Raw genomic sequence first — 25,391 nt, 5'->3', positions numbered from 1 at the left:
GTATTTCCCAGTGCATTTGAAAAGAGAAGGGAATGTGACACTGTCTCACATTTTACGCAGGATGTAACCTGATGAAAATGTCACAAAACAATGTGCACAGTTTTGAGCATTTTTGGTCATCTGACTGAGCAAAAACATAATTTTAACTACTAATAATGATCATGGCCACTGTGAGCTAATTAAGGTTACCACCAAAGAATGAAACTTTGTTTTTTTTTCAAGAATTTATTAAGATAGCCCACATCAGAAACTCTTTCCGGATTCTAAGTCAGGAACCTCAACGGCAACAAACAGCCCTGCATTTACACAATAACGCTGACTTCTTCTCTGCTCCATCTGCAGCTGAGAAACTTCCTTATTATTTAGCCTGCATTCCATATTATGGCCAAAGAGACATTTTGACGTAGGCGGAGGTGAAAGGCAATTCAATTTTCGAGGCAGAATTTGAGCTACCCGGGAAGCTCCAAACGGAATCTGTTTGTGTGACGACATGGAGCAGGCGAATTTTTTATCTAGCTGGAGAGAGACACCATGTGGTGAGCATCATCCTCCCGCTGCTCAGCACACACGAGCTTGGGGTCCCTTTACTAAAGCTCATCCAAATATGGTCAGAAACAAGAAATCAAGCAACAGAAGAATTTGTTTCAGGAAATAAAAGCCGCACATTCATCTTTTTTTTTTTTTTTTTTTTTTTTTTGGACACATATCATTATGTTTACGGCCCATCCCAGCTGACAAACATTCTGGACACAAAGACAAAATCTGCTTTAACTGATCGTTAAAAAAAAAAAGATGAACTATTGTCATAAAACATGCCTGTTTGGGACTATAATATGTGGCCCTAGAATGAGAAGAAATATTGCCAGTTGTAAACGGGATGTATGTGAGCGACTGTGAAGAACTAGCACAAAGTGCGCATACGCTTGCCACAGTCCTCATTCATCTTTGGACAAAAACAGGAAGCCCATCTTTTGTTTGTTTCTCAGGTTCGAAAGAAAAAAAAACCCCGACTCCGGTTCATTAACAATGCGACCTGGCGTGACCTTGGAGACAACAAGCAATTTAATTGCGAATGGTTAGTGTGCGCGCGTGTGTGCGTGGGAGTCTGTGTGTGCGGGCTGACAGCTGGCCAGGTTGGAGTTGCTCTAAAACCATGTGCGCTCTGTCAGCCTCGTACCGGCGCCTTCTTTAGGATTGATGAATTGCCTGCTTCCGTGATTAAACCCTCCGTCACTTCCCGACGAAACAAAAAGCTCGAGTGCGGCGAGGGGAGGAGAGGTAACATGTCTGGGAAACGTGTCATCAGCAGTCACATTATGTACAGATGTGATGTGCAGGCGCTCTGACATTTATTACCCGAATATTAAAACCTATTCACATTCAGTTTTTTTTCCCCTATCCCGCTTTCACTTGACAGTTCAAGTTCATTTGAGCAGTTATCAAGTTTTCATAGTTATCTCACGCTCGCTACCATCACTTTGATCCGTGCCTTCCCAATTAGGTCTGTTGTGATGGAAAATTATATATAATGAAAGAACCCAAGCTGCATTCTTGAAATATGTCAAAGAATAATGCATTCAGTGGAAATCAAACATATAAAACTGGGATAGCAAAGAAAGCAAGTCCCCCCGCACGCGGCGTTCAGCAAACATCCACCTGTTCATCCAATAAAAAGTCATACAATTTGCATATCTGTCCCATTAATCAAAAAAAAAAATCCTGACATTGGCACTCATCTAGAGTAATATGGAGTGCAATTATTTCCCGATCCATTAGAGGAAGTTCAATTAAAAGATGTAAGACAATTCATCTTTCGAAAGGAAGAGGAGGTGGAAAAAAAATAGAAAGCTGAAAATTAACTTGGGTTTGCAAAATATCTTGACAGGATGACAGTGATTTTTGACTCTCAGGAAACAATTTTCCAAATCTTATTAAATTGTGTGCATCTTCGTTTAATTTGCAGCAAATAATTGGAAGATGCAACGGTGCTTTCCAATTAAAGCTCCACTTTACGCCATTTAATAATACCCTCGTAATAATATAGCTTATGAAATGACAGGTAAGTTGGTGCATGAATAAAACATAACGCGCGCAATAAGAGACGGGAAAAAACGCCAGACAGTTGTTGGGGGTGCTTTTAAATGCTCAACATAATTTGCATATATTAATCTCCTCTTTCCAGCCTTATCAAGTATTCCGCTGTATTTGAAGTTAAAATAGTCGTGACAGGCAGGCGTGCGCTTGGTTTTTCCAAGGATTTATAACTTGTATAATTCTGGATCTTTAATAAGTCCATATGACTGATCCTTGGAGTTCTGTGGAATTTGGTTAATTGTTCCAGATGGTGCTCACTGATTAAGCAAAATGACTTCCTTTCTCTTCGTTCCCCCCCAAACTACAGAATTGCCTGATTGACTAACTCGGAGAAAAAAAAAGATTATTTTGGCGTAGCACTTTCGCTAAGAGGTTTCTCAATAGGTTTCAAACAAAAGTTCCATCTTATTTTTTGCCGTGTAGTTCTGAGGCAGGGGTTGGTGGGGGTGGTGGGGTCCCGGGAGGGGGCTGTCATTTGAGTCCTTATCTCACTCTGTGATGGATTTCAACAGTTTCTGCACTGCCGGGCCAATATTTTCAAATAGCACACCTACTTAGTCTAAGGGATTAAAAACACAACCTCTGGCTAGTGACACAAAGCGTATTATTAGTTAAAGTGATTCTCTTGTGTGTCTGTTCTCATCTCTTCCCCCCCACTCGCGACTGGACTCGAGCCGGCGCAGCTCACCGAGATTCTGTTTTGCATCAGTTAAAGCGAACCGAATGAATCATTTATGGAAGTGTTATGGGGGAGGTACGGGGCAGATTTACTGCCGCGCTTTTCCTTTAGATGGAATGCGGTTTCTATCAAACCAATCTTGTTGTCTGAAGTAATGCCAGAGTTTACATCAAGACATGAACAGAACAGTCTGAAAAAATTCAAACTTTGCCTCTTAATCTCGCTGCACAGCAAACGGCAAAGCAGAGAGTCAGTCGGGAGGACAACAGCGTTCATGAATATTGCTTGAATCTTCATATATTACAAAGGTCAAACGTTATTAAAATGTCATTTCCAAACTTTGTCATAAGAACAATAGCGTCTCCTTTATTTAGAATCTCAGAACTGCCACTTTTCACGATAGTCAAAGACGCTTTAGAGTGTCATACATTATTCAATCATTCCATTCTGCCATTCTGCGCCTGCGGTCTCTTCGGCCACCGCCAAGCATCCGACCACATTTATTCATTCATCCATCCATCCATTTTCTTCGCCGCTTATCCTCACGAGGGTCGCAGGGAGTGCTGGAGCCTATCTCAACTGTCAACGGGCAGGAGGCAGGGAACACCCTGAACTAGACGCCAGCCAATCGCAGGGCACATCGAGACATACAGCCACATTCGCAAGCACACTTAGGGGCAATTTAGAGTGTCCAAGTAATGCAAACTTTACACAGGCGGGTCTGGGATTGAACCTGGGACCTCAGAGCTGTGAGGCCAAAGCTTTCCATCTGATCCACCGTGCCCACCTATTATTAATTGATTAATTAATTTAATTTAATGTATATCTTGTATACACTTAACTCAAATATGGAAAGAACAACACATGACATAGTTCGAACGCTGTGGCAGAACTGTGAGGCCAAAGCTTTACCAGTTGAGCCACCGTGCTGCTTCATTCATTCATTCATTCATGCATTCATTCACCCAAATGCACCATAACCCGACACCTCAGTTGAGACCTCAATATTGAAAAATATTTTGCAACAGTCTCCATAAGTTTTAACTCAACTTTGCTTTAATGTTTTTGTTTTTTTTTTTTTTGTTGTTGAGTAATGGACCAGAGCCTCAAGCATTTGGACCCACTTAAACAGTCCGATCAGAGACTTTTACAGGCATGTAAGCTTTGCGGGCCTGACTGGACAGCGGAGCGTCATCGCTCATCGCTTTCCATCTGTCCCCGAGATAGAAGCAGAGCTCCATCAGTTCCAATGTCCAGAATTGGGCAGCCCGGATGGATGGGCCTGTCACGACGCCTTCCTTTGCCTCTCGGACAGCAGGCCTTGTTATCACACATCAAATTAGAACCTGATCAAAATATTTCACAAATTCCAGTAATTAAATATAGTTTACGGAGATTTATGATCAAACTTGCCATAAATGGCTTTGCTAACTTATTAAATTGGTCATGAGTGATTTTCTAATACATATTCTGGTGCGATTTTGGGAGCACGCAGAGCGCTAGGACGAAGCCGCTGTGGAAAAAGTGCAATGGAGCTTCTCAGACGTGACTGGACGCTGAAATGTTCTTGCCGTGGCATAAAACTCTGCTGTGAAGAAGTGCAAGCACAACTTTATATCTTCAGGCATAGCAATGAGCGCAATAGTGCACAGTATAATATTTGGCTTTAGATTTGAGAATTTTCAATGAACAATGCGCTCAGAAAAACTCATTGTATATCATGATACTAATAAGTGTCGCCCGTTTATTGTGGAGAAAAATCATGTTCTCATTTGCATAATTAACGACAAACGGTAGGAGCGCATTGGTGGACGCGTTCTAAGGGATGCTAAACTGATGCATGCCCAGGTTAGCGGCTGCCAAGGAGGCCTCATTGGCTGTCATCCCTCCTGCTTCCGCTCTGGCGCCGTTCATTACTCACTGCATGAGGTGCCACTTTACATTGCCTGGGACCGTGAGCACGGACAACTTAATAACGCGATACGGAGGACAAGATGCTGACTGGGGGCTCTGGGTTGCGGAGACCAGGCCAACCCGGGTATCGCCGCAGAGCCAAACGACTCGCCCGTCGGTCACTCATTCAGGGGAACCACAAGCACATGGCCAAGTGTTCCGCATCGGCCTTTCTCATTAGCCGTTCTGCGGCTCGCCACCGTCCTCGCATCATTATGGGTTAGCGAACTGCTAATTAAGAGGGGATTTTTTTTTTTTTTTTGTAATTGTGCCTTCTGCTGCGTCCCATCCGGCACGTGCAATTTACTGTCAGCCCTCTGCCAGCTTTTACACTTGTCCAGAGTGGCGCCGGCCGTTTCGACAGACATTCGGCTGCACATTTACCGGCAGCCACCAGCTGGGGATCGGTGCAGTGCCACAGCAGTGTCGGAAAAAGATGCAGCGTTGCTGATTGCCGATTAAAGTCTGATCGTCCGTTTAATTTCTCAACAGTGGGCCAGGGACAAGGGATCACCCAGCAGAGGAATGGTGAGAAGGACTTTGTTCTTTTTTTGGTCTTTTAAAATGAACGTACTTTCTCTCCGTTTTTTTTTCCATTCCAACATGATTAGTACTGCACTTTTTGAGCTTCCCAACTTACCATATCCTCTGAGCATTGAGCATTAAACTCAGCAATGGTGTTGCTGGCTCTGCCCACTTTCTGGAAGATTGATGGACCAGAGTCCAACTGGGACTGCCTCTTGGCTCCCTTCCTGCATTCTGATTTTTGGAACCGTGTGTCTCAGATGGTGAGGTAAGTGGGTCATTCTACATAAGAGTCTTCGTTGGGTCCCTCTGGTAGCAAGTTGCAGTTTAATTTAGGGAGTTTGATTTTTACATAAAGTGCTGCGTGTTAATAAAATTGTAAAAGATATATGTTGCTAGCTTTTTGCACATAACACTTTGCCATCATGATAAGTCCAATGAATTCCATAGAATAATATGTAGTTATGTAAAAAAAAAAATATATATATATATATATATATATATATTATATATATATATATCGTTTCTACCCAACACATTTTCTCCAGTTGAAAGCCAAGCATAGACACGTATGCAGCCATCGCATAAAGGCAAAATCAGATTGTCCGCACAGAAAAAAAATACGTATTTTAATTTTGGTTTTTTTTTAGAAAAAAAAGGCCATGAATTGGAGAGTGGCAATATGCATTTTCCAGTGCCATCTGATGTGCCAATAAACAACCAATATTAACTAAAAGAAATAGTATAGTATAGTAAACTATGCTTCCACTTTTGAATGCTCCTCTATTCTGGTCTAGACTGTAAAACAGTGGAACGCTGAAATAAAAAATAATGGATTTCATCGAGCCACGGTCATTAAAAGAATCTGAAAATAGCATATAGCTATCATCTGTTCTGGTAGCATGGGTCAGGAGCTCTGACATCTCCAAAATTCCTCCTGTCAGGATAGGGGGCCATTTGTATTCTCGCTCATTAGGCAATTTGACTAATGAGCTGCCGTGGCTGCGGCGCCACCGAGGGACCCGCAGCCTGGCACCCGCTCCCTCTTTCGGCAGCCTGAGCGCACACCCTCCATCGGAATGGCACAGATGGCACGTCCGGGCGACAAAATAAACGACAATATGTCTCTGAGATGCTGTCATGCCTGGACACGATTTCTCATGTCAGAGTTTGCGGCTAAGGGCTGTGAGTGGGCATAGCGGGGTCCTCTTCCGGGGTTCTTTGCGTCTACTCACCATTACCCGCACAGGTGACAAGAGAGACGCTTCTGCAACGAGAATAGCATTTCCATGGGCTCTCCCTCAATTTGAGAGTCGCACTGACATGAGCGCGAGAGCATTGTCTGGCCGTGCTACACATGGAGAGAAGCCCGCGTCACGTTGTTTGAATAAAAAATATAATGTGTTTTTCTGAGCAGCTTTATTTGTATATGCATCTCATGTAACATGCATGTGATGTCAACACTTTAGAGGACAGTCACTGTTATTTTTGAAACTTTTTTTTTTTTCTCAACTTGTGGGACTTTCCCCAAAACTTTTATGTTGCTGTCAAACTAAACAGAAAAGCAAAGAAAACTACAACTATGTAGCCTCTGCTAGCTTAGTGCTCATTTATAATGGGAAACACCACAGGGGACACAATTAGCATCTTTGTGGCAGTGTCGTTACCTAGAAATGGTGGCCTGGCACATAAACCAACTGTCCACACCCCAAAGTAAACACAAAACCCGGGAGACCAAACTTTCTCCGTCGCTGGCCCAATTCTCATCATTTAAATCACTCCTCAAAATGCATTTGTTCCAATCTGTTTTCATTACCCAGCCATGTTTCACTCAATTTGCTTGCACTATTTCTGGATCCCTCTGTTTTTTTTTTTTTTTTGTAAATCATCTTTACGTGTGGTTTACCTCCTTTTTTCATGATTTATTTTGTTGTGGTTTTACTCTGTTCTTGTAAACCATTTTTGAAAGCTTTGTAAAATCCTGTATATATTTTATTTTTACCTAACAATACCCACAGGCACATTTTGTTTAGACTAGAGCTTTGATTTTTTTTTTTTTTTTCATCTAATTCAGGAGCAACTCGGCATCACTCTGGAAATGCGACTAGACGGAGATCAATGTACTCGCGCTGGATTAGTGGAGTGTAAAATAAAAGTTCATCAACATTCCGAAAGCTTTCCCCCGTAAGATGCGGTTCAGGTAATTTGGGTGACGCTCCATCAAGCACAAAATATTTTCCCATCAGTCAGCGCCTGGCCGCAACACTATGAAGTACGTGCACGCTTGCATGCGTGCGTGGCTGTGTCTACTGCAGCCGCGGAAAGGCAATGTATGGCGTCGCTAAAAGTCCTGGGTGACAGTGCATCCAGCAAGGGAAGGGTGAGGGATTAGCGCTCTGGCTGGCGCGCGAGGCAGCCCTTCCCGCCCTGAAACAGCCATTCATCTGTGCCCAGGGACTGGAGATGACAATGCAGCCATTGCTCACGGTACCTGACGCAGCCATTAATAAGGCCATGATCCGCACGGGGCCTGCGCTGACTCCGTTCTTTACACTACAATCCCTCAAGCCGCGGGTTCCTCCTTACCCGACGCCACCCCAATGATCATGATTGCGGTCACCTCGCCAAAAATCCGAGGTGACGTTTTCCTGTTGACTGCTCGCCCATACGGCACGTGCCAAGTAGCTACCCGAGCGCTCCATAGTGCGATACACATGAGGTAATGAACCGTAGCCTGGCCATTTGAGCAGCTTCCAACATGCTTGATAATGGACTTCCTGTCCAGCAGATTTTATTTACATTCCTTTTGCCCTTAGCGTTCAATTTGATCGTGGGGCCGGTACCCATTTCTTAACACCAAGTCATCTTCAGCACCTTTCCATTCATCTGGATGTAAGATAGCCTCGCAAAATGGAGGTTGGTGGAATACAAAGTGAGACCTGGTTTGAATGCAGTCAGGAAAGTCGCTGGCCTTCGGTACCGTGCACCCGTCGGTCCACGCCGCACAGATCCATCAGCCGCCGCAATCTCGCCACTCCGCGGCTGCCGATGGATTCAAATGTATTTCCTTTCACTCGTTCCTCACAGTGGTAGAAGTATTGCATGCTTTGGTTTTGTTTTTTAATAACTTAAACAAGGCATTGTACCTACTAGCAATGGGCAAAACCACACTTTGTGGATCGGATGTGATACCAATACTTTTTCTGTGCAATTGAAGGCAATTCCATCGACACTGGTTTTTGAAGCAGTGCGGATTATTTCTAAGTGAAAACGGTTTCAGTGAAAATATTATTACACACAAGTCATGTGATAAATAGTGGCCATTTGTAGCAAATGTGGTATATGTTGTAATGAATTCTAAAAAAAGAAAAAGAAATTAATACAAATGAAACTTGTGAAGATCAAAAATATATCTCATTTTCTTCTTTAACCTTCTGAGGCAGAAATTTCCCATTTACATAAATCCATTTTCGTGGCGTTGAAATCTAGATTACGTTAAATAACTAAGTAATCTGACAACAACAAGGAATGCAGAAGTCAAAGTTTATTTTCCCACTTAGCAAAGTATTGTTGGTATTGTCAGAAGGCAACCTCCCCACCCCCCAGCCCCCAGGCAGATAAATCAAGAGTCTAGATTTAGCACGTGGAGGAAAGGTAATCAGTTACCTATGAATACATTTAATTGATTTTTTTCCATTCTTCTGATAATTTTTCTAAAGCAAAATATAGTATGATGAGATTTATGCACTATTTTATTTGAATGGCTTTTTTTTTATTGTTTTCTTAGCAGTAGTTAATGCGACGAATAAAGATCGTATATATTTATTAGGAAAGTTGATTGTGCTTAAGTCGCCAGGTATGCACAGGCTCAGGGAAAGTGGAATCCTAAAATTAAAAATATGAGAAGGTTTTTGTATAACCGAAGACCAAAAGCATTGAATTTGCATACATTCAACAAAAACATGAAAATAGTTGTGTGGGGTATTTTTAGTGCATTGTACTATGGAACACTTGATATTGTATGAGCTGTATATTTGTATTTTTTGTCATTCTAAATGAATTTTTACACATCTGTATCCAGTTCAGGAGACATTGAAATGTCTTCCCATTTGGTGATGGGTAGGTGCATTGATTTAGTACATGAAATTAATTTACAACCTATTGGGAGATTTCTTTTACTTTGCGGGAGAAGCTTTGCTATTTTCTCAACAAACTTCGGTACTTCGAGGGTGGTCTGGAGTGGTGGTACTCCTTTTCGGGGGGAGTTTGGTGTTATTGGGAGTATTGCTGAATGTGTCCAATTTATATAGTCGGATAGTTGTAGAAATGAAGACATTGCTTGGGTTCTTGTAGGTTAAGAAAAATATTATCAGTATATAGATTGATTTTGTATTCTGCCACGAGTTACGATACCTTTACTGTTAACATTCTGATGATAAGAGGTTCGATGAATATTGCCAACTGCATTGGTGAGTGTGGACGTCCTTGTCTGGTTCCTTTTTGTAATGTGAAGCTCGTTTGTGGTGATTGTTGCTTTCGGCAAACTGTATAATGTTGCCATCCGATGACTGAATTCATCTCCAATGCCAAATTTGTGAAGAACTCCAAACAGAAAACCCCAGTTGACTCTCGAAAGCATTCTCTGCGTCAAGTGACACAACAACTGCATCTAGTTTTTTTATGCTGTGAAATGCGCATCAAATTTAGCAAACGTCTGACATTATTTGTGGAATTTCTACCTTTAATGAAGCCCGTCTGGTCTTAGTGAATTATCGATGGGAGGACCTTTTCAAGTCTCGCTTTCAAGATAATCTTGATACCCACATTAATCAATGATAAGAGAAGATAATTAGCCAGAAGAATGGAGTCTTTACCTTGTTTAGTAATAAATTAATTGAAGCTGTATTCCTGTGGCTGCTAATTTGACCTTTGTCATTTATCTCCTTGGGTGTTTAAAAAAAAAAAAAAAAAAAAACAAGGGGCAAGTTTTGGTCAAAGATATTGTATGAATTCAACAGGAACTCCGTTTGGGCTAGTGGCCTGTCCTGATTGCATATTTTTTTAAGTGTGTTATATAATCCTGCGATGGATGAAGTAGCATCAAGGCTGTCTCTAACTTCTATATTTAATTCACGAATAAAAGTCTCAATTACTTTTTTGATCTGGGTTGTTCGATGATGTGTATAAGCCTCTATTAGTAAGTTTCTTTCGGCTTGTCCCTTTCGGGGTCGCCACAGTGTGTCATCTCAGATGAACGCACACATATGTTTGGCACAATTTTTACGACGGATGCCCTTCCTGACGCAACCCTTCTCAGGGAGTGTGTCTGTATAAGCCTCTATTAAATTTGTAAAATAATTCATTTATTGCTCAAAGGGACTGTGTACAGTTGCTGTTTGAGTCTTGAATAGCTGTAATTATGTTAATGACTTTTCTTTATCACGCTGAAGTTGGTGGGCTAGGAATTTTCCCGATTTGTTATTTTGCTCAGGGTTAGTGTAGCTTAACTGTAGAAAAATCTGCTCTTTTAGCTAAGATGACGCCACCGTGGCGTTATATCGGGACCTAGTCCTTGAAGTAAACACTCAAAACAGTTCAGTTATGGCTTGAGTTTAGTACGTCCCTTTTCCAGCGGCAGCCGCCTGAAGAACACCAGTTAGGAGCTCGTCTTGGTGATACTTGGGCCTGTGTCGAAGCGCATTGAGCCAAGTGTCGGAGTTCCACATTTTTCAGTTTTTTCTTTTCTTAAACGAAGCCAAGCAGCTGCAGTTTTCCCTACAGCCGGGAAACAAGAGGCTTTTTATCTCTTGTCACCTCATGTTAATTTGAGCCCTATTTTTTTTTTTTAAATAAAGAGCTGCACTCTAGCCTGACACTGGTGACACCTTGATTCCAGTGCAGGATGCAGGCAGCACCCGGGTTACACCATTAATAATCGACTGGCAGCCATCGCACCATTTTAACCACGATCATTATGATAAAGGGCATACACTTAATTACAGGCCTGCTTAATTATAGCTCTGTTGAAGCTCGTTTGTTTGGTCAAATGATAATTATACCGCCGTGCTTTTGGCAAGTCCTCATTTCAATCTACCTTTTTTGTGGGCTGAACGATGTGGCTTATTTTCATGCAAATTTGATATCCGGCGAACGTTTTGTCTTTCATCTTTCAATTTTTCTGCGCCGGGTGTAAGTGTGGCTTTGTTTGCGAGCCGAACATACTTCTGACAAGACAAAATCAGGAATAATCAAGAGTAATTAAAGAGGAAGAGGGTTGGAGGAGAGAAGCAAAGAATAAGAAAAGGCTTTCATCTTGTCTCCGTAGATGGCTGGGAGGGGAGCTGTCGGGGAGCGTGGGGATCTTGATAGCTTTGTTGCTTCTTTATGCCGCATGCACTTTTGTTCAAACTCTCAAAATCAAGACTAAAATGTGATTTTATAAAAAGGCGCATTTCAAAAATCTTTTCTGTTTTTTTTGTCTTTTTCTACAGCCATGGATGATGTACCCTTTGGCATCGCTCAACGTTTTTATGATACACCAAAAGAGGTAAAATCACACCAAATACTTCAAAATCATTCTAGTGCACATCACGGATATCATAACCACAGTTGTTGCCAATGCGACGCCTATGCCGTGATATCTGATTTGGGAATTTCGATAATTTGCAGCTGATATTAAGTACCGTAATTTCTCAAAAATAATGCACAATTTTTTCCAAAAATATTTTCAAAACATTAATAGAGCGCATTATATTTATGTATGAATGAAAAATAAAAAATACAACCACATTGTATAGTCGTGTAAAGGTACATAACGTGGTAAAAATGTAGACATATACATTTCGATATGATATTTAATGACTTATGTTACACATTTATATTTATTACGGTAAGGTACGCCCCACCTGAACTCTATGACCTCCTCGGGGAACTTGCATTGCACATGGGTAGCGGCAAATTGGTGGTGCGCATTGTACATTGGTAGAAGGGTTTTTCCCGAGTTTTTAGGTCAACTTTGGGGGTGTGCATTATACTTCAGGACGCACTATACTCAAGAAATTATGCTAATCGTGCAACTGTGTGTCTGTTCATTCAAACACATCACTTGTCTAGCATATAAGGCTCTATTTTCATCAGTAGCGCAAATCCAGCCTTGTGCTTAGCGTAACATTGTGAGAAGGCCGCTAGGACCGAATGTTGGTGATTTCCTAGACGGGCGCCAAGGTTACAAGATTAAAACCAGGTTTGTGTCACGTGGGCGTGAACACAGCTGACTGCAATCAAGTCGTCCTCTTTGGATGTTGTTAAGTGTGGCTCATTCGTTGCGCACCAACAAACTTGATACGGCAGAGCAAAGACAAACAAACTTTCCTAGGGAGGAAACTTACGTTGATACGTACATGTCCAAAGTATGATTATAAGGAGCCTCAAGCGGACCTTCACGGGTGGTTGATGTAATGTTGGCTTGGGCAGAGATCACAAATATCCGCGTCGCGAAGTGGGCACTTGGACATCGTCCCCCACCAGCTATCCGCTGTGGCCACGCTCCTCCAGTATTGATGAACGAAAGATGTCTGAGGCACGACTGCAGAGCTCGCATATTCCTCTGCCTGCACCTCCATTTAATATGTGTTGCAAAATCGTGTTACACCACCTGTCTATCTTGCGCAATAATTTGGACGTGGTGTGAGCAGGCGAACGCTTAGAACCGCTTTCAGTCACCGGTTTGTCACATGCACCAGGCAGATGCCAAAAGAGACACCCCGACTGCGTCGCACCTCGGCGGAGGCCCGTCTGCCAAGGTGACAAACACGTCAGCGAGCCTTGCACCTTCGCCAAAGTCTAATAATGCCACCAATCAATCAAAACAAACCTGGCATGCGCTAACGGGTAAACTAAATAATTCTTCCTTTCTGTTTTATCAGTGAAGTTTAGGTGGTCAACTGGTTAGTGCATCTGCCTCGCAGCTCTCAGGACTGGGGTTCAAATCACACCCCAGTTGCATCGGCATGTTCTCCCAGTGCCTGTGTGGCTTTTCTCCGAGCGCTCCGGTTTCCGCCCTCATCACAAAAGCATGTATTAATTGAAGACTCACAATTGCCCATAGGTGTGAGGGGTTGTTTGATTCTATGTGCCCTGGGATTGGCAGGCAACCAGTTCAGGGTGTGACCCGCCCGCCTTTCGCCCAAATATAACTGGGATAGGCTCCAGCGTTCCCGCGACCTGTGTGAAGAGAAGCAGCTCAAAAAAGGGATGGATAAAGTTTGAACTTTTATGTGAACAGTGACCAATTTTTGTGTACTATTTGTACATTCGGTCCATTTGTCGTCTGGTGTATTGTCTTTTTCTGCCACCTTTGTCTTTTATGATAGCTACTTTCGGACAATGGATGACATTTATCCACTGCGTTAATATTTCCATGAATGCTTTTTTGTTAATTGAGCTGCATTATCTTAAAATAAATAAAGAAATAAAGAAATAAATACATTCTGCCACCATTTGCGCTTTGGCGCATCTTGCGCAATCTACAAAAATAGAGTCCATCCACGCAATAGTAAAGGTCTGTCACTGAGGGAGATAATCATGTTGGGGTCCTTCTGTGGACCCCTGACGGGAGTGATGCTGGACTGTGACTTTTCCTGAAATGATGCGTCTGATTCCTTTTCGTCCACTCACTGCGAAACTCTTTTTCTTTACTTTTCGTCTTTTTGACTGAACTTCTTTATCACACCACTCCACTTCTCAGGCTTTCAATTCCTGCCTTTTCCCGCTCACCAAAGCTTTTATTTCCCCCCCCCCCTTCTATTTTTCTCTCTTCTTGACTTCCTTCTTCACTCCCCTATTCCTCAGCTGTCCTTTCAATTCTTCTCATCCGCATCCCTTTGTTCTGCATTTCTTTCCTTTCCTTTCCCTCCGCTTGAGTGATGAATGCATGCACTCAGGCAGGGCTGGCTCAATGCAGTCCATTTGGCTGGCTGGCGGCGGTTGTCACCATCGCCGGTTCATATTGACACAGAGCGAGAGGATTAAAGATTTTAAGCATGCTTACTTAGCCGTGAGCCTAACCGCCATGTTCCTTGTGTGTGTGTGTTTTTTTTCCTTCCCTCTTCCCTTCTCCCTCCTCTCCATGCTTTTGATTTCAGATGCAGCAAGTCAATTTAATGGGCATTACGATCAAATCCCTGGCAGAGATCGAGGAGGAAGTGAGTAGAGGCCGCAACGCTCGGCTGCAGCTGCCGCCGCTGGCCCGGAATGCAAAGCAAACAGTCTCGGGCTTGTAATTAAGTGTCTGAGACAGCGAGACCCTGTTGGCTCCACTAAGCCCCAATTGAATAAAAGCATGCCCTGGCTAGGCAGCCATCGCCTCTTAAAAGCTTTGTCTCCTGTTCCAAAGCCCTTGACTTTTATTCCCCAATTCTTCTCCAAAACAGTTCAATCAAGGAGCACTCAGAACGTTGGAGGTTCCCGAGGTTTTCATCTTCTAATCAGCAGCCGGGGAAACGCGCTCAATTTCCTCGCTACACTGTAGCCTGCTGGAATTAAAACCCGCGTGTGTGCCGAACGCTATATGGGTGTGCTTTAAACGGAGGGACAATCCCCCCCCCCCCCCAACCACCACCACCACCACCTCGCTCTCATTAGCACGGTTCCGTGCGATCTGAAGTGCCAGAAAGTGACAGAGCACTGTAAAAGAACAGGTGCCGTTGGATTTGAGATGTGTTGCGGAGCAAACACTCCCTCATCAAACCAGGTGTCTGTTCTGCACTCTGCCTCTGTCTTCTGTCACAAAGCATCCCAATCACGCCATCGCCGCGCTGTCATATGCTTATCTGATTGAAGCTCACTGTCAAAGCCGTGCGTGTGTGTGAATGAGCCCAACCTGGACGCTCATCCGGGCTGCTCTCGCATCTCCGCTCCCTCGCCCCGTCCTTTCTCTTTCTCAGCCGGCGTGATTAGCAGGGGGCCACATGGCGAGCTGAGCCGGGGAAGGGAAGGCCACGAGAAATCATTAATTACAGCCGCGCCGGAGCTGATGAAGTAAACGTGAGATAGTGTAACACGCTGGATTTAGTGAAGTGGACGACAGCACAAGATTAATGGCGCGGCCGGGGCTGATGAGGATGAAGTCGCAGCTTAGCTTGATAATTAGTTTCCAAGTGGAAGCATCCCTCACAATTGTGTTATTTTTACTTCTCGCTCCTCTTCTTATTATCCCGGGATGATATCTACGCAAGCAGCGGAGAAATATAATTAGTGAGTCTTTTTTACAAACGTAACACGAGAGCTGCCGTTTCATAGGAAACTGGAATCGCATCAGGAGGGCGCGGACCTCCGCCAAGGCCAAACAATCCCGCAAATCTCTTTTATTTGCCTTTTTTTCAATAATGTGCATCCATTACTCAGAGGGAAGTAAAATATTGAAAAAAATGCTCTAATTGGAAACAATCAGATCAACATTCAGCAGTTGTATCCCTTGACCCATTTCCCTCAAGCTGTCCAACAAGTTTTACAAAAGTGGACTAAATATTATTTTGGATAAATCTGCATTCGGACAAATAGCATCAAAGAAAGCTCTTGGTGGAGGTAATTGTGTTAATTATCCAATGCTAATGCATATTTGCTTAATTTTCACTTGTTTCTTTTGTGTCCAGAAAGCTGTTAGCTCATGATCTGTTAGGCCTGTTTTTGGGAATTTATGAAAAAAAAAACATCCAATATTTGATTGAATAACTGCTACTCCTGCTTTCAGAATGTTTAGCAAAGCAAAGCAAATTTATTTGCATAGCGCATTACATACACGTGGTAACTCAATGTGCTTTACACGATTAAAGGCATTTGAAAACAAAGAGATAAAACATTTAAAACGGGATAAAAACAATAAAAATGACAAACACAATATTAAAAAAATTTAAACCACATACAGTGCAAGTAATATGATTAAAAAGTGGATATATTCTAAAAAGCATGAGAAAAAAAGAAGAGTTTTCAAGCTGGATTTAAAAACATTCACACTTGGGGCTGACCTCACCTGTGTTGGCAACTTCTTCCATTTTTTGTGCAGCATAATAGCTAAATTCTGCTACACCACATTTGCTTTGGACTCTGCACTCCACTATTTGATCTGAGTCAGTCGATCTCAGAGCTCTACTGGGTTTGTATTCCGTAAGCATTTCTTTCATGGATTCAGGCCCTAAATCAGTAGCAGAACTTTAAAATCTATTCTAAAGCTGACTGGAAGCCAGTGCAAAGACTTTAGGATTGGCCTTATGTGCTCTGACCGCTTTGTTTTGGTCAGAACGCGAGCTGCAGGGTTCTGAATGAGCTGCATTTGTTTGATACTCTTTTTGGGGGGAGTCCAATCAGAAGACCATTACAGTAGTCAAGTCTACTTGAGATAAAAGCATGGATGAGCTTTTTCCTGGTCTGCTTGACAAATACAAGACTTCACTCGAGATATGTTCTTCAGATGGTAGAAGGCAGTTTTTGTGATTGATTTGATATGATAGGTTGAAAGGTCGGAATCAATCAGAACACCATTGTTTCGGGCTTGGTCTTTGGTTTCTAAAGATAGAGAGTCTAGGTGTTGACTAACAGCAATTCTCTTTTCTTTAGTGCCAAAAACAGTTTTGTTGTGATTTAGTTGAAGAAAATTTTGGCTCATCCAGTTATTTATCTGATTTAGACAGTGGCACAATACCTCGATTGAACTGTAGTCATCTGGAGACCGCTAAATATAACTGCGTGCCATCTACGTAGCAATGGTAGTCAAAATTAAAGTTTTGAAGAATTTGACCCAAGTGTAGCAAATACAGGCAGGTTTAGTTTTAAATGGTGGTCCAGAAGTCGCCGAGAGTGCGTGTTACGGCTCTCAAAACAAATGTCACGTCGTTTTAGCTAATTGGCTGATTTTTACCGCCATTGAAAATTTGGATGCTGGAAAGTTCTGTGCTCGACTCGACGTAGAAAAACGCAATCGGAGACGCGACCGCTTCCTAACAGGCATCATTTAAGCGTTGCCTGCAATGATGTTGGTTCCAGCAATTAGGCATTCTTTTCATTTCCCAAATGACTCGCAAAACTTGCGGATATTATAATTGCTTTTAGCCACGCATATCTAATTTGTGTCTTTTTAAGCGTTAATTAGTACACGATTTAAAGTGACGTCTTTATGTGCTTTGCTGTGCTGAGAGACGTCGGCTTCGTGATTTTAGTTTTGGGAGTATGTGAGGATGAATTGTGTGTGTGTGTGTGCACACATGACAGCATTTTCATTAGCACCTATGCATGATGGCACTTCAACGTTGCTTTGGGAGCTCGCCTGCGTTCCGTGCGGCGTTTGTGTGCCGGGTTGCAAAGAGGCGCCGAGGTACACAGTGTGCGCGTGGTGTGAGAGCGAGAGCTCCAAATAGAGGTGGAATTAATGAAGACAACATGTCACATATTTTTGGCAGTGGAGCAGGAACAGGAAATGAAGCCCGGGCTCGTCTGGGCGACTGCCGCCCCGTGCTCGAGTGTGTCACTGTCCTGTCAGCCTGTGTGTAAAACTGGCAGACATTGATACATGCTCGCCCCGATAACGCCCCGTTCCGCCATCCATCATCCGCACTCGCACACTCACCCACTTTGGAATACACGGGGCTACATACAGTACATGCATAGGCCCACATACAGTATGCTGCACGTACTGGAAGTATTATTTGCTGCATGGGCAGCTGTTGAAAGTGAATTGATGGTGTGCGGTGGGGCCCTGGGTTGTCCCCGCGACAGGGTTGCGATCAGCCGTGCGGCATCAAGCTGATGCAAATGGCAGCTGGAGGTGTTTTGATGGCGAGGAAATTGCCACAGGGTGATTGCTTGCACGTTGGCTTTTGGTGGACGGAGGCGACATTTACTTCAGCGATGTTTCAGCTCCCTCTGGTGTTTTGTTACTGTAATACAATTGTTTGGAAAATTGGCACAACGTTCCACCATGTCACGTGTTACCATTTCGTGTGCTTTTTCGTCTTTCCATATTTAAGTGTATACAAGATATTATTAAAAATAAATAAATTAATAATAGGGGGGTACGGTGGATCAGGTGGAAAGCTTTGGCCTCACAGCTCTGAGGTCCAGGGTTCAATCCCAGACCCGCCTGTGGTGATTTTTGCATGTCCTCTCCGTGCCCGCGTGGGTTTTCTCCAGGCACGCCGGTTTCCTCCCACATCCCAAAAAACATGCAACATTAAATGGACACTAAATTGCCCCTAGGTGTGATTGTGAGTGCGAATGTTGTCTCTCTCCATGTGCCCTGCGATTGGCTGGCAACAAGTTCAGGCTGCCCGTTGACAACTGGGATAGGCTCCGGCACTCCCCGCGACCCTTGTGAGGATAAACGGCTGAGAAGATGGATGGATGGATGGATGAATTAATAATAGTTTATTTGTAGTATATAAATTGTTGATTTTTAAAGGGTGGTACAACTGGTTAGAGTGTCGGCCTCACAGTTCTGAGGTTCTGGGTTCAAATCCCGGCCCCACCTGTGTGGATTTTGCATGTTCTCCCCGTGCCTGCATGGCTTTTCTCTGGGCACTCCGGTTTCCTCCCACATCTCCAAAACATGCATTAAATGGAGTCTCTAAATTGCCCCTCGGTGTGATTGTGAGTCACTGCACCTCTTTGTTTCTGTGTGTTCTACGATTGGCTGGAAAACCAATTCGGGGTGTACCCCGCCTACTGCCCGTTGACAGCTGGGATTCAGTCCCGCGACCCTTGTGAAGATAAGCAGCTTAGAAAATGGTTGGATGGATATTACAAATATATATATTTTTTTGACATACAGAACTATGAAATGTGCTTCCATTAAATGGCAGAATGTACAACAAACATATGTATCCATCCGTCTGTTGCCAATTATTCATCAGAAGAAATTATGAAGACTCCTGTAGGGACTCTACACTCAGTGATGTAATCACCAGGAGAGGGCAGTACAACGAGTTTTTGGGTTTTTTTTTTTAAAGTGACAATTTGTTAGCCTTTGGAGAGACAAACAGCTGTACTCACAATCACACCAAGGGGCAATTTAGAGTGTCCAATTAATGTTGCATGTTTTTGGGATGTGGGAGGAAACCGGAGTACCCGGAGAAAACCCACGCAAGCACGGGAAGAACATACAAACTCTACACAGGCGGGTCCGGCATTGAACCTGGGACCTCAGAACTGTGAGGCCAACGCTTTACCAGCTGACCCACCGTGCCGCTCGCATTTTTACTTGTTACCTCAATTTAGCTAAAACATATCTGGAAGAAAGGTTCATGATATTCAGTCAAGACAATTTTCAGCTGTAAAAAGTATTTTGTGATGTTTTGGGGCAAACGCGTATTCAAGTGTTCACTTTGTGCAATGTGTGTTCACTCAGTGTTTTTCCTCCTCCTGCAGTTTCACTACAACTTCAGCACAGAGCGAAGCATCGTTGCATAACATTCCTCTGAATTCCTTCAACGTGATGAACCACGGGTGGACAAATGCAGACATTTGTAATCAGATGAAGACAGAAAACATAGAAGATTAATGATTTTTTTTGGAGGGGTGGCAAAAGCATGGCTTTGTACACTGTGGGGAAAAAAACAGTTCGGAATCAATTCCATTTGCTAAATGGGACTTTGTTAAAAAAAAAAGAATTTTTTTTTTTTTAGTTCAGAATATTGTGAAATGCTGAAAAATAAATTCAATTATTGTCTAATTGAGGTGTGTACTTTAAAGTTTGTCAAGGATCACTTGATTGCCACTGAGGGAGCACAAAAGTCACAACAAACTCAAAGACTGATGTGTATCTTCTAGCTGAAATGTATCCCCTGAGGCTGTACTTTCAGCAGTACAAAAACATTAATAAATCAACATAAGATGAATTCTTCATCCCCAAAAAAGATAAACTGATCAGGCGAATATTAAACTTATTCATTTTAAGTGTTTTTACTTGACCTGCGATTGGCTGGCAAACAGTTCAGGGTGTACCCTGCCTCCTGCCAGTTGTTAGGTGGGATAGGCTCCGGCACTCCCACACCCCTTGTGAGGATAAGCGGCTCAGAAAATGGATGGATGTTTTTCCTGATTACTTTTACTTTATTGGCGGAAGGAATGTGTTAATTCATCCACAGCCGTCGACGGCTGTTGAATTCAAATATCCATGTCAACATGGAGGACTGGCAGTGATTAAGAGAAGTCCAAATGAGTACCGTAATTTCCGGCCTATAATCCGCGACTATTTTCACATGCTTTCAACCCTGCGGTTTATGCGGTGATGCAGCACTAGCGTGAGCGCACCTGGTCATAAGCCTCGGTACACAGAAAGAGTTTAACGCTCGCGCCGCGCTAACGCTAGTGCTAATACTAATAACCAGGTGCGTTCTGTTGGCCGGGAATTACGGTAGGCTCTTTTTCCAGACATGTAGTCTAAAGGACTAAGTTTCCTTTTTTTTTTTTTTTTTCCTAACCAGAATCCACAATGACTTTAGTGAAGCGCACGTTAGATGATGAGTGTCTGTACCGAGTTTCAGTCATCCAAGTCACGATGATTCAAACCAGTTGAATCAACGCAACCCGGCCAAACAAGAAGAGCGCAGATGCCTCGGTTCAACTTTTTGACAAGGTTTACCGCCAAAGTTCTGCTGGAGGGGGAGTAACAATCTGGGGATTCTTCTTCTGCAGAAGGAACCATTTTCAGTCTTTCGTATTGAAGTGAAGTTGGTTTCAGCGATGGCCGAGAGCGCACGGGCAGGCCTGAGGCTTTTCCTTCCTGATCTCCATACGGTGCTTATGCCGCATGATAAATGCATGCTCATCCGTTTGCAGACGCTGAGCGTTGTAGTACATTCCGCCAGTAGTGTACAGAAAAACTGAAGAGCTCTAAACAGATTTATAATATAAATATTTACTTAGCCCTTCCTTCCCTCTCTTGTGCAAACTGGAAATACAGTAATTCAGAACAGACTGGGACCCTGGGACACTGTGGTATTAAAATGCAATAAGTACATGGCCGCATCCCGCATGGGGTAAACATCATTGTACAAGTGTTGCAGTAAAAGCTAAAAAAAAATAAAATTAAATTAAAAAAAAAAAAAAGATTCATTCAGCACTCAGTGAAAATGCTTTGAACATTATTTCAAACTGACGTTGCGTCAATCACTATAGCACAAAATCTATCGTAATTTCCGGCCTACAAGCTATGACATTTTTCACACACTTTCAACCTCGCGGTTTATGCGGTGATGCGGCTAATTTCTACATTTTTTCTAACGGCCGCAAGGGAGCACTCGAGTGGAAAAGGTAAAAATGAGACCGGTGAAATGTACGTGCCAAGGAAGTGACTTTTACCGGCCCTGTTAGCCCTGCGCTAGCGTTAACGCTGTGCTAGCATGTTCCTTCTGTGTTACTGGTGCGTCTCAGTGATATTTACCGGTAAGTTTTATTTTAATAGGCCCTGTAAGTGTTAGCACTAGCGTTTGCATTAGCGTTAGCACGGCGCTAGTGTTAAACTCTTTCTGTGTACTGTCTTTGTAAATATCTCTGTGTTTCAATGTGGCAACTTGCGGCTTTTACACAGCTGCGGTATATGTCTGTACCAAATGGTATTTTCTTTACAAATGTACTCGGTGAGGCTTGTAACCAGGTGCGCTCTGTAGGCCGGGAATTACGGTACTGACACATCTCTATCACAGAGAATACCTGACTACTACTAAAAGTACCTTCAAAACAAAAAAATGAACATAAAACGACACTCAATGTTGACATTAACTAAGTCCGCTTTAGAACTAACAAGTGACAAGGATGCACATTTTCCGTAAGCACAAACAGACCGTCGATAAATTATCTTGGTTCATGTCAGTTCAAGGCACCACAAATATGTCATTTCAACGCCAGGAAGTGTGTCGTGAGCAGTGTTTCGGTTGACTTTGTTTTGCTCGGCATTATCGTCTCGTTTCCTTGCGTGCGCATTGGGTTTCTTTCTTTACCTGTTTTCGTTGGCCGTGTTGCAGGAATCCACCAATCAGATCCACCTAGCCACTCGTGTCATATTCAGATGTGCCTCGTTGTCTCATCAATTTCTTGTATTTTAAGATGGTGGCACTAATAAGCGCGCCACCACAAATAATGGATTAAGTCTGGTAAGTCCCGAAATATCAAAGGCAAGGCCTGCCGCTGGAAAATTGTGGCAGTACAGGTTGGACAAGGAAGCATTCTGCCTGGTGGAAGCAAGGCTGTAGAATATACAGATGGGCCCACAGTTTTTTGGTTTTTATAGTAATGCATGCCCAGAATCACCCCTTTAAAAAAAAAAAAAAAAAAAAAAAAAAGCTGCCACAGATGGTTTCCATTTTCTAGTCACGCCTTTGTGATAAGGCAAATGATTACTTTTAGACCACCCATTAAAATAGACGTGTTTGTGTGATGTGAGTGATCATTGTGAGCAGAAATTGAAAGGCCCCAAATATTAATTTAAGGCTGTTGTGTATTTCACATGCGACAGATGTGTTCTCGGGCGTCCTTTCAAGTTCTTGGCTATCTCTGTCCTAACCAGGACTCGTTGTGTCGCAGCGGTTCTGCCCCACTGAGGCCGAGCTGAACTGGTGAGCGGCACATCACAGCTCCGCCCTCTGGGACTTAGCCAGATGGCCCGCGGTCATTTTTACACTCACACCCGAGCGCATGACACCCAGCGGCGTGTAAGCATGTAGACAGGAGCGGACGGGCTGCTTGGAAATTGGAAAAGGAAGCCCGTATTTATGAGGTGCTTTGAGGGGGCTGTGTTAAGACGGGCTTAGCTTGCCACTCTCCCTCTGACAGCCCTGTTTCCCCTGCGCTTGGGTGACCAGAGACGGATCGAGGTGAAGGAGTCAAAAGCGGAACGCCTGTCAAAACTTGTCCAGACCAGACCTCAACCCACAGACAACAAACTCACCAGCAGGTGATGCGGCACAAAAAAAAAAAAAAAAAAAAAAAAATCACACGGATGCCACTGAAGATCACAACTAATGAGCTTGTTTTTGTCTGAGCTTGGTGTTTGCTGATCGACGACAGGATCAACTACAAAATATAATTAGCTAAAATGTGAGTCACCGTTGTGTAATCCAAATCCAGAAACATTTTGGAAAACTTAAATACAAAATGGGTGGCACTGTGGATGACAAACTCAAGGCCCGGAGGCCAGATCCGGCCCACCGCGTGATTTCATGTGGCCCGCGAAGGTAAATCATACGCATCAACTTTCATGATTTTTGTTCAAATCTGTACCAAAATTTTAAATTGTTATATCATAAATGATAACGTTGCGATATTACAAGCGTTTTTGTGTTACCGAACAACAATAGTTGAAAAACCCATTACTCTCGATTTCTGATTCCAAAACGAGTTCATAAATTTGATGAGGCGGTTAAAGATTAATATGGTTTCACAGTCATATCGGCCCTCCGAGGAGAACTGTAAGTAAAATGTGGCTTGCGACAAAAATGAGTTTGACACCCCTGGGTTAAAGCATCTGCCTCCCAGTTCTGAGGTCCGGGATTCATATCCTGGCACCGCCATTGTGGAGTTTGCATGTTCTTCCCGTGCCTGTGTGGGTTTTCTATGGGCACCCCGGTTTCCTCCCACATCTCAAAAATGGGCAACATAGGACACTTTAAATTGCCCCTTGGTGAGAACGTGATGGAGATTGTTGTCGGTCTCTATTTGCCTTGCGACTGCCTGGCAACCAGTTCAGGGGGTACCCTGCCTCCTGCCCGTTGGCAACTAGGATAGGCTCCACCATTCTCGCGACCCTTGTGAGGATAACCAGCTAAGAAAATGGATGGCAGCATCTTCACAGATCTTTTGCCTCTTTACTTGTGTGAATATGCACATTTGCGACCAGTGCATGTCCATTTCTAGGACAGAAAACATATCTCCTTTCTCAGTTGTATGATGACTGGACATTTCCATGATGTTTATACTTGCTTATCATTATTTGAACAAATGAACGTGGCTCTGTAAGGCATCTGGAAATTGTACCCAAGGATGAAGCAGACATGAAACTCCATACTTATATATATCTTGGCCCGTTTCTTTTGAAATTCTCATGATTTTACACAAAGAAGCAGTGTTTGAGATGTGCCTTATTCAAGTACCTTCACAGTTGTGTCTCTAATGAACTCTGTTCTCAATAAATCTATGGGAAGCGTCCAAAGTCATGACATCATCCTCTGACGTTTGAAGGAGTCATAATCTTGCTGGATGGTTTTGAAGAAAGTCATGAAAAGTGGTCTAAAATAAATCTGTCGCTCATAGAAAATAGCAACTAGAACAAATTTCGGTTACCCTAACTGACCAACTACAGGAAATATTTAGTCTGATTCGTGTAAGACAATTGGGGGGTTGGGGGGGGCTTAAGTAGCGTATGTTAATATCTACTTTCAACTGTAAACATGGTCACGATGCACTCAGACAATAGCCTGCGAGCCCTTTTGTGTCCCCGAGTTATTGCCAGCAGATTCTTGCTTCACCATTTGTATTCTGACATCATGGAACGTCAGCGGGTCCCACAGAGACTCGGACCGAGAGGTTAGCCGCGTGCTCGTGGCTCCACCGCCACCTCGACAAGCGTCCTGGCTGCACTCCAGCGGGACTTCAAATGTGAGGTTACGTGAGTGATCTCCCAGAGCAGGGATCCCCCCCCCCGCTCAACGCAGCCTCCGCGCTTGCCCTGCCACGCTGCGGCCAGCACATGTGAGTCAAATTATCATAATTGAGCTGAGATGCAGTCGGGTGTGAGGTGATCTCTCTCTCCGACCCGCCCCGCGTCCCCCTCGAAGATATTCGCCAAATGACCGGCAAGCTTCTTTTGCCCCCGCCTCTGCCGCCTGTAACACAGAAATCAATTAACTCCTTTCAAGTCTGATCAAAGCGCCTGATCACCACGCAGATCTTTCCACAACCTGCAGGACAATTAGCCCTCTTCGCTCCGGTCTGGGATCTGCCACCGTGCGCATGCGGTCGGACGAGAGTGGCCAGAACCAAACCGGAAGCGCCCTAATGGGGAACCATTTCAACAAGCATCCCTTGATTGCCGGACACAAAAAGAAAATGTGGCGATGAGGCCTGCACAGAGTACTCAGACTCGGTACCCCAAAAG

At 43.5% G+C, this 25,391-nt stretch overlaps 1 protein-coding gene across 6 annotated transcripts in view; it reads left to right on the top strand.

Annotated features, from left to right (window-relative positions):
* Nucleotides 1–19,879, top strand: part of mvb12bb (multivesicular body subunit 12Bb) — a 39,617-nt gene extending 19,738 nt beyond the window's left edge. For 2 of the 6 annotated variants that reach the window (XM_061818083.1, XM_061818077.1), the window contains 3 exons: nucleotides 5,219–5,254; nucleotides 11,743–11,798; nucleotides 14,395–14,774. In XM_061818083.1, the coding sequence (XP_061674067.1) occupies nucleotides 5,219–5,254; nucleotides 11,743–11,798; nucleotides 14,395–14,532 (230 nt within the window). In that variant the 3' untranslated portion in view covers nucleotides 14,533–14,774. Of the gene's footprint in view, nucleotides 1–5,218; nucleotides 5,255–11,742; nucleotides 11,799–14,394; nucleotides 14,775–19,666 lie in introns of those variants that run through there. The other 4 variants (XM_061818078.1, XM_061818080.1, XM_061818082.1 and 1 more) reach the window with 4 other exon arrangements.
* The last annotated feature ends 5,512 nt before the right edge of the window (nucleotides 19,880–25,391 follow it).

The sequence above is a fragment of the Syngnathoides biaculeatus genome, chromosome 4 (assembly GCF_019802595.1).
Source record: "Syngnathoides biaculeatus isolate LvHL_M chromosome 4, ASM1980259v1, whole genome shotgun sequence".
Taxonomy (NCBI): Eukaryota; Metazoa; Chordata; class Actinopteri; order Syngnathiformes; family Syngnathidae; genus Syngnathoides; species Syngnathoides biaculeatus.
The sequence above is the reverse complement of the archived record's forward strand: the minus strand, read 5'-3'. Positions and strand labels throughout refer to the sequence as shown.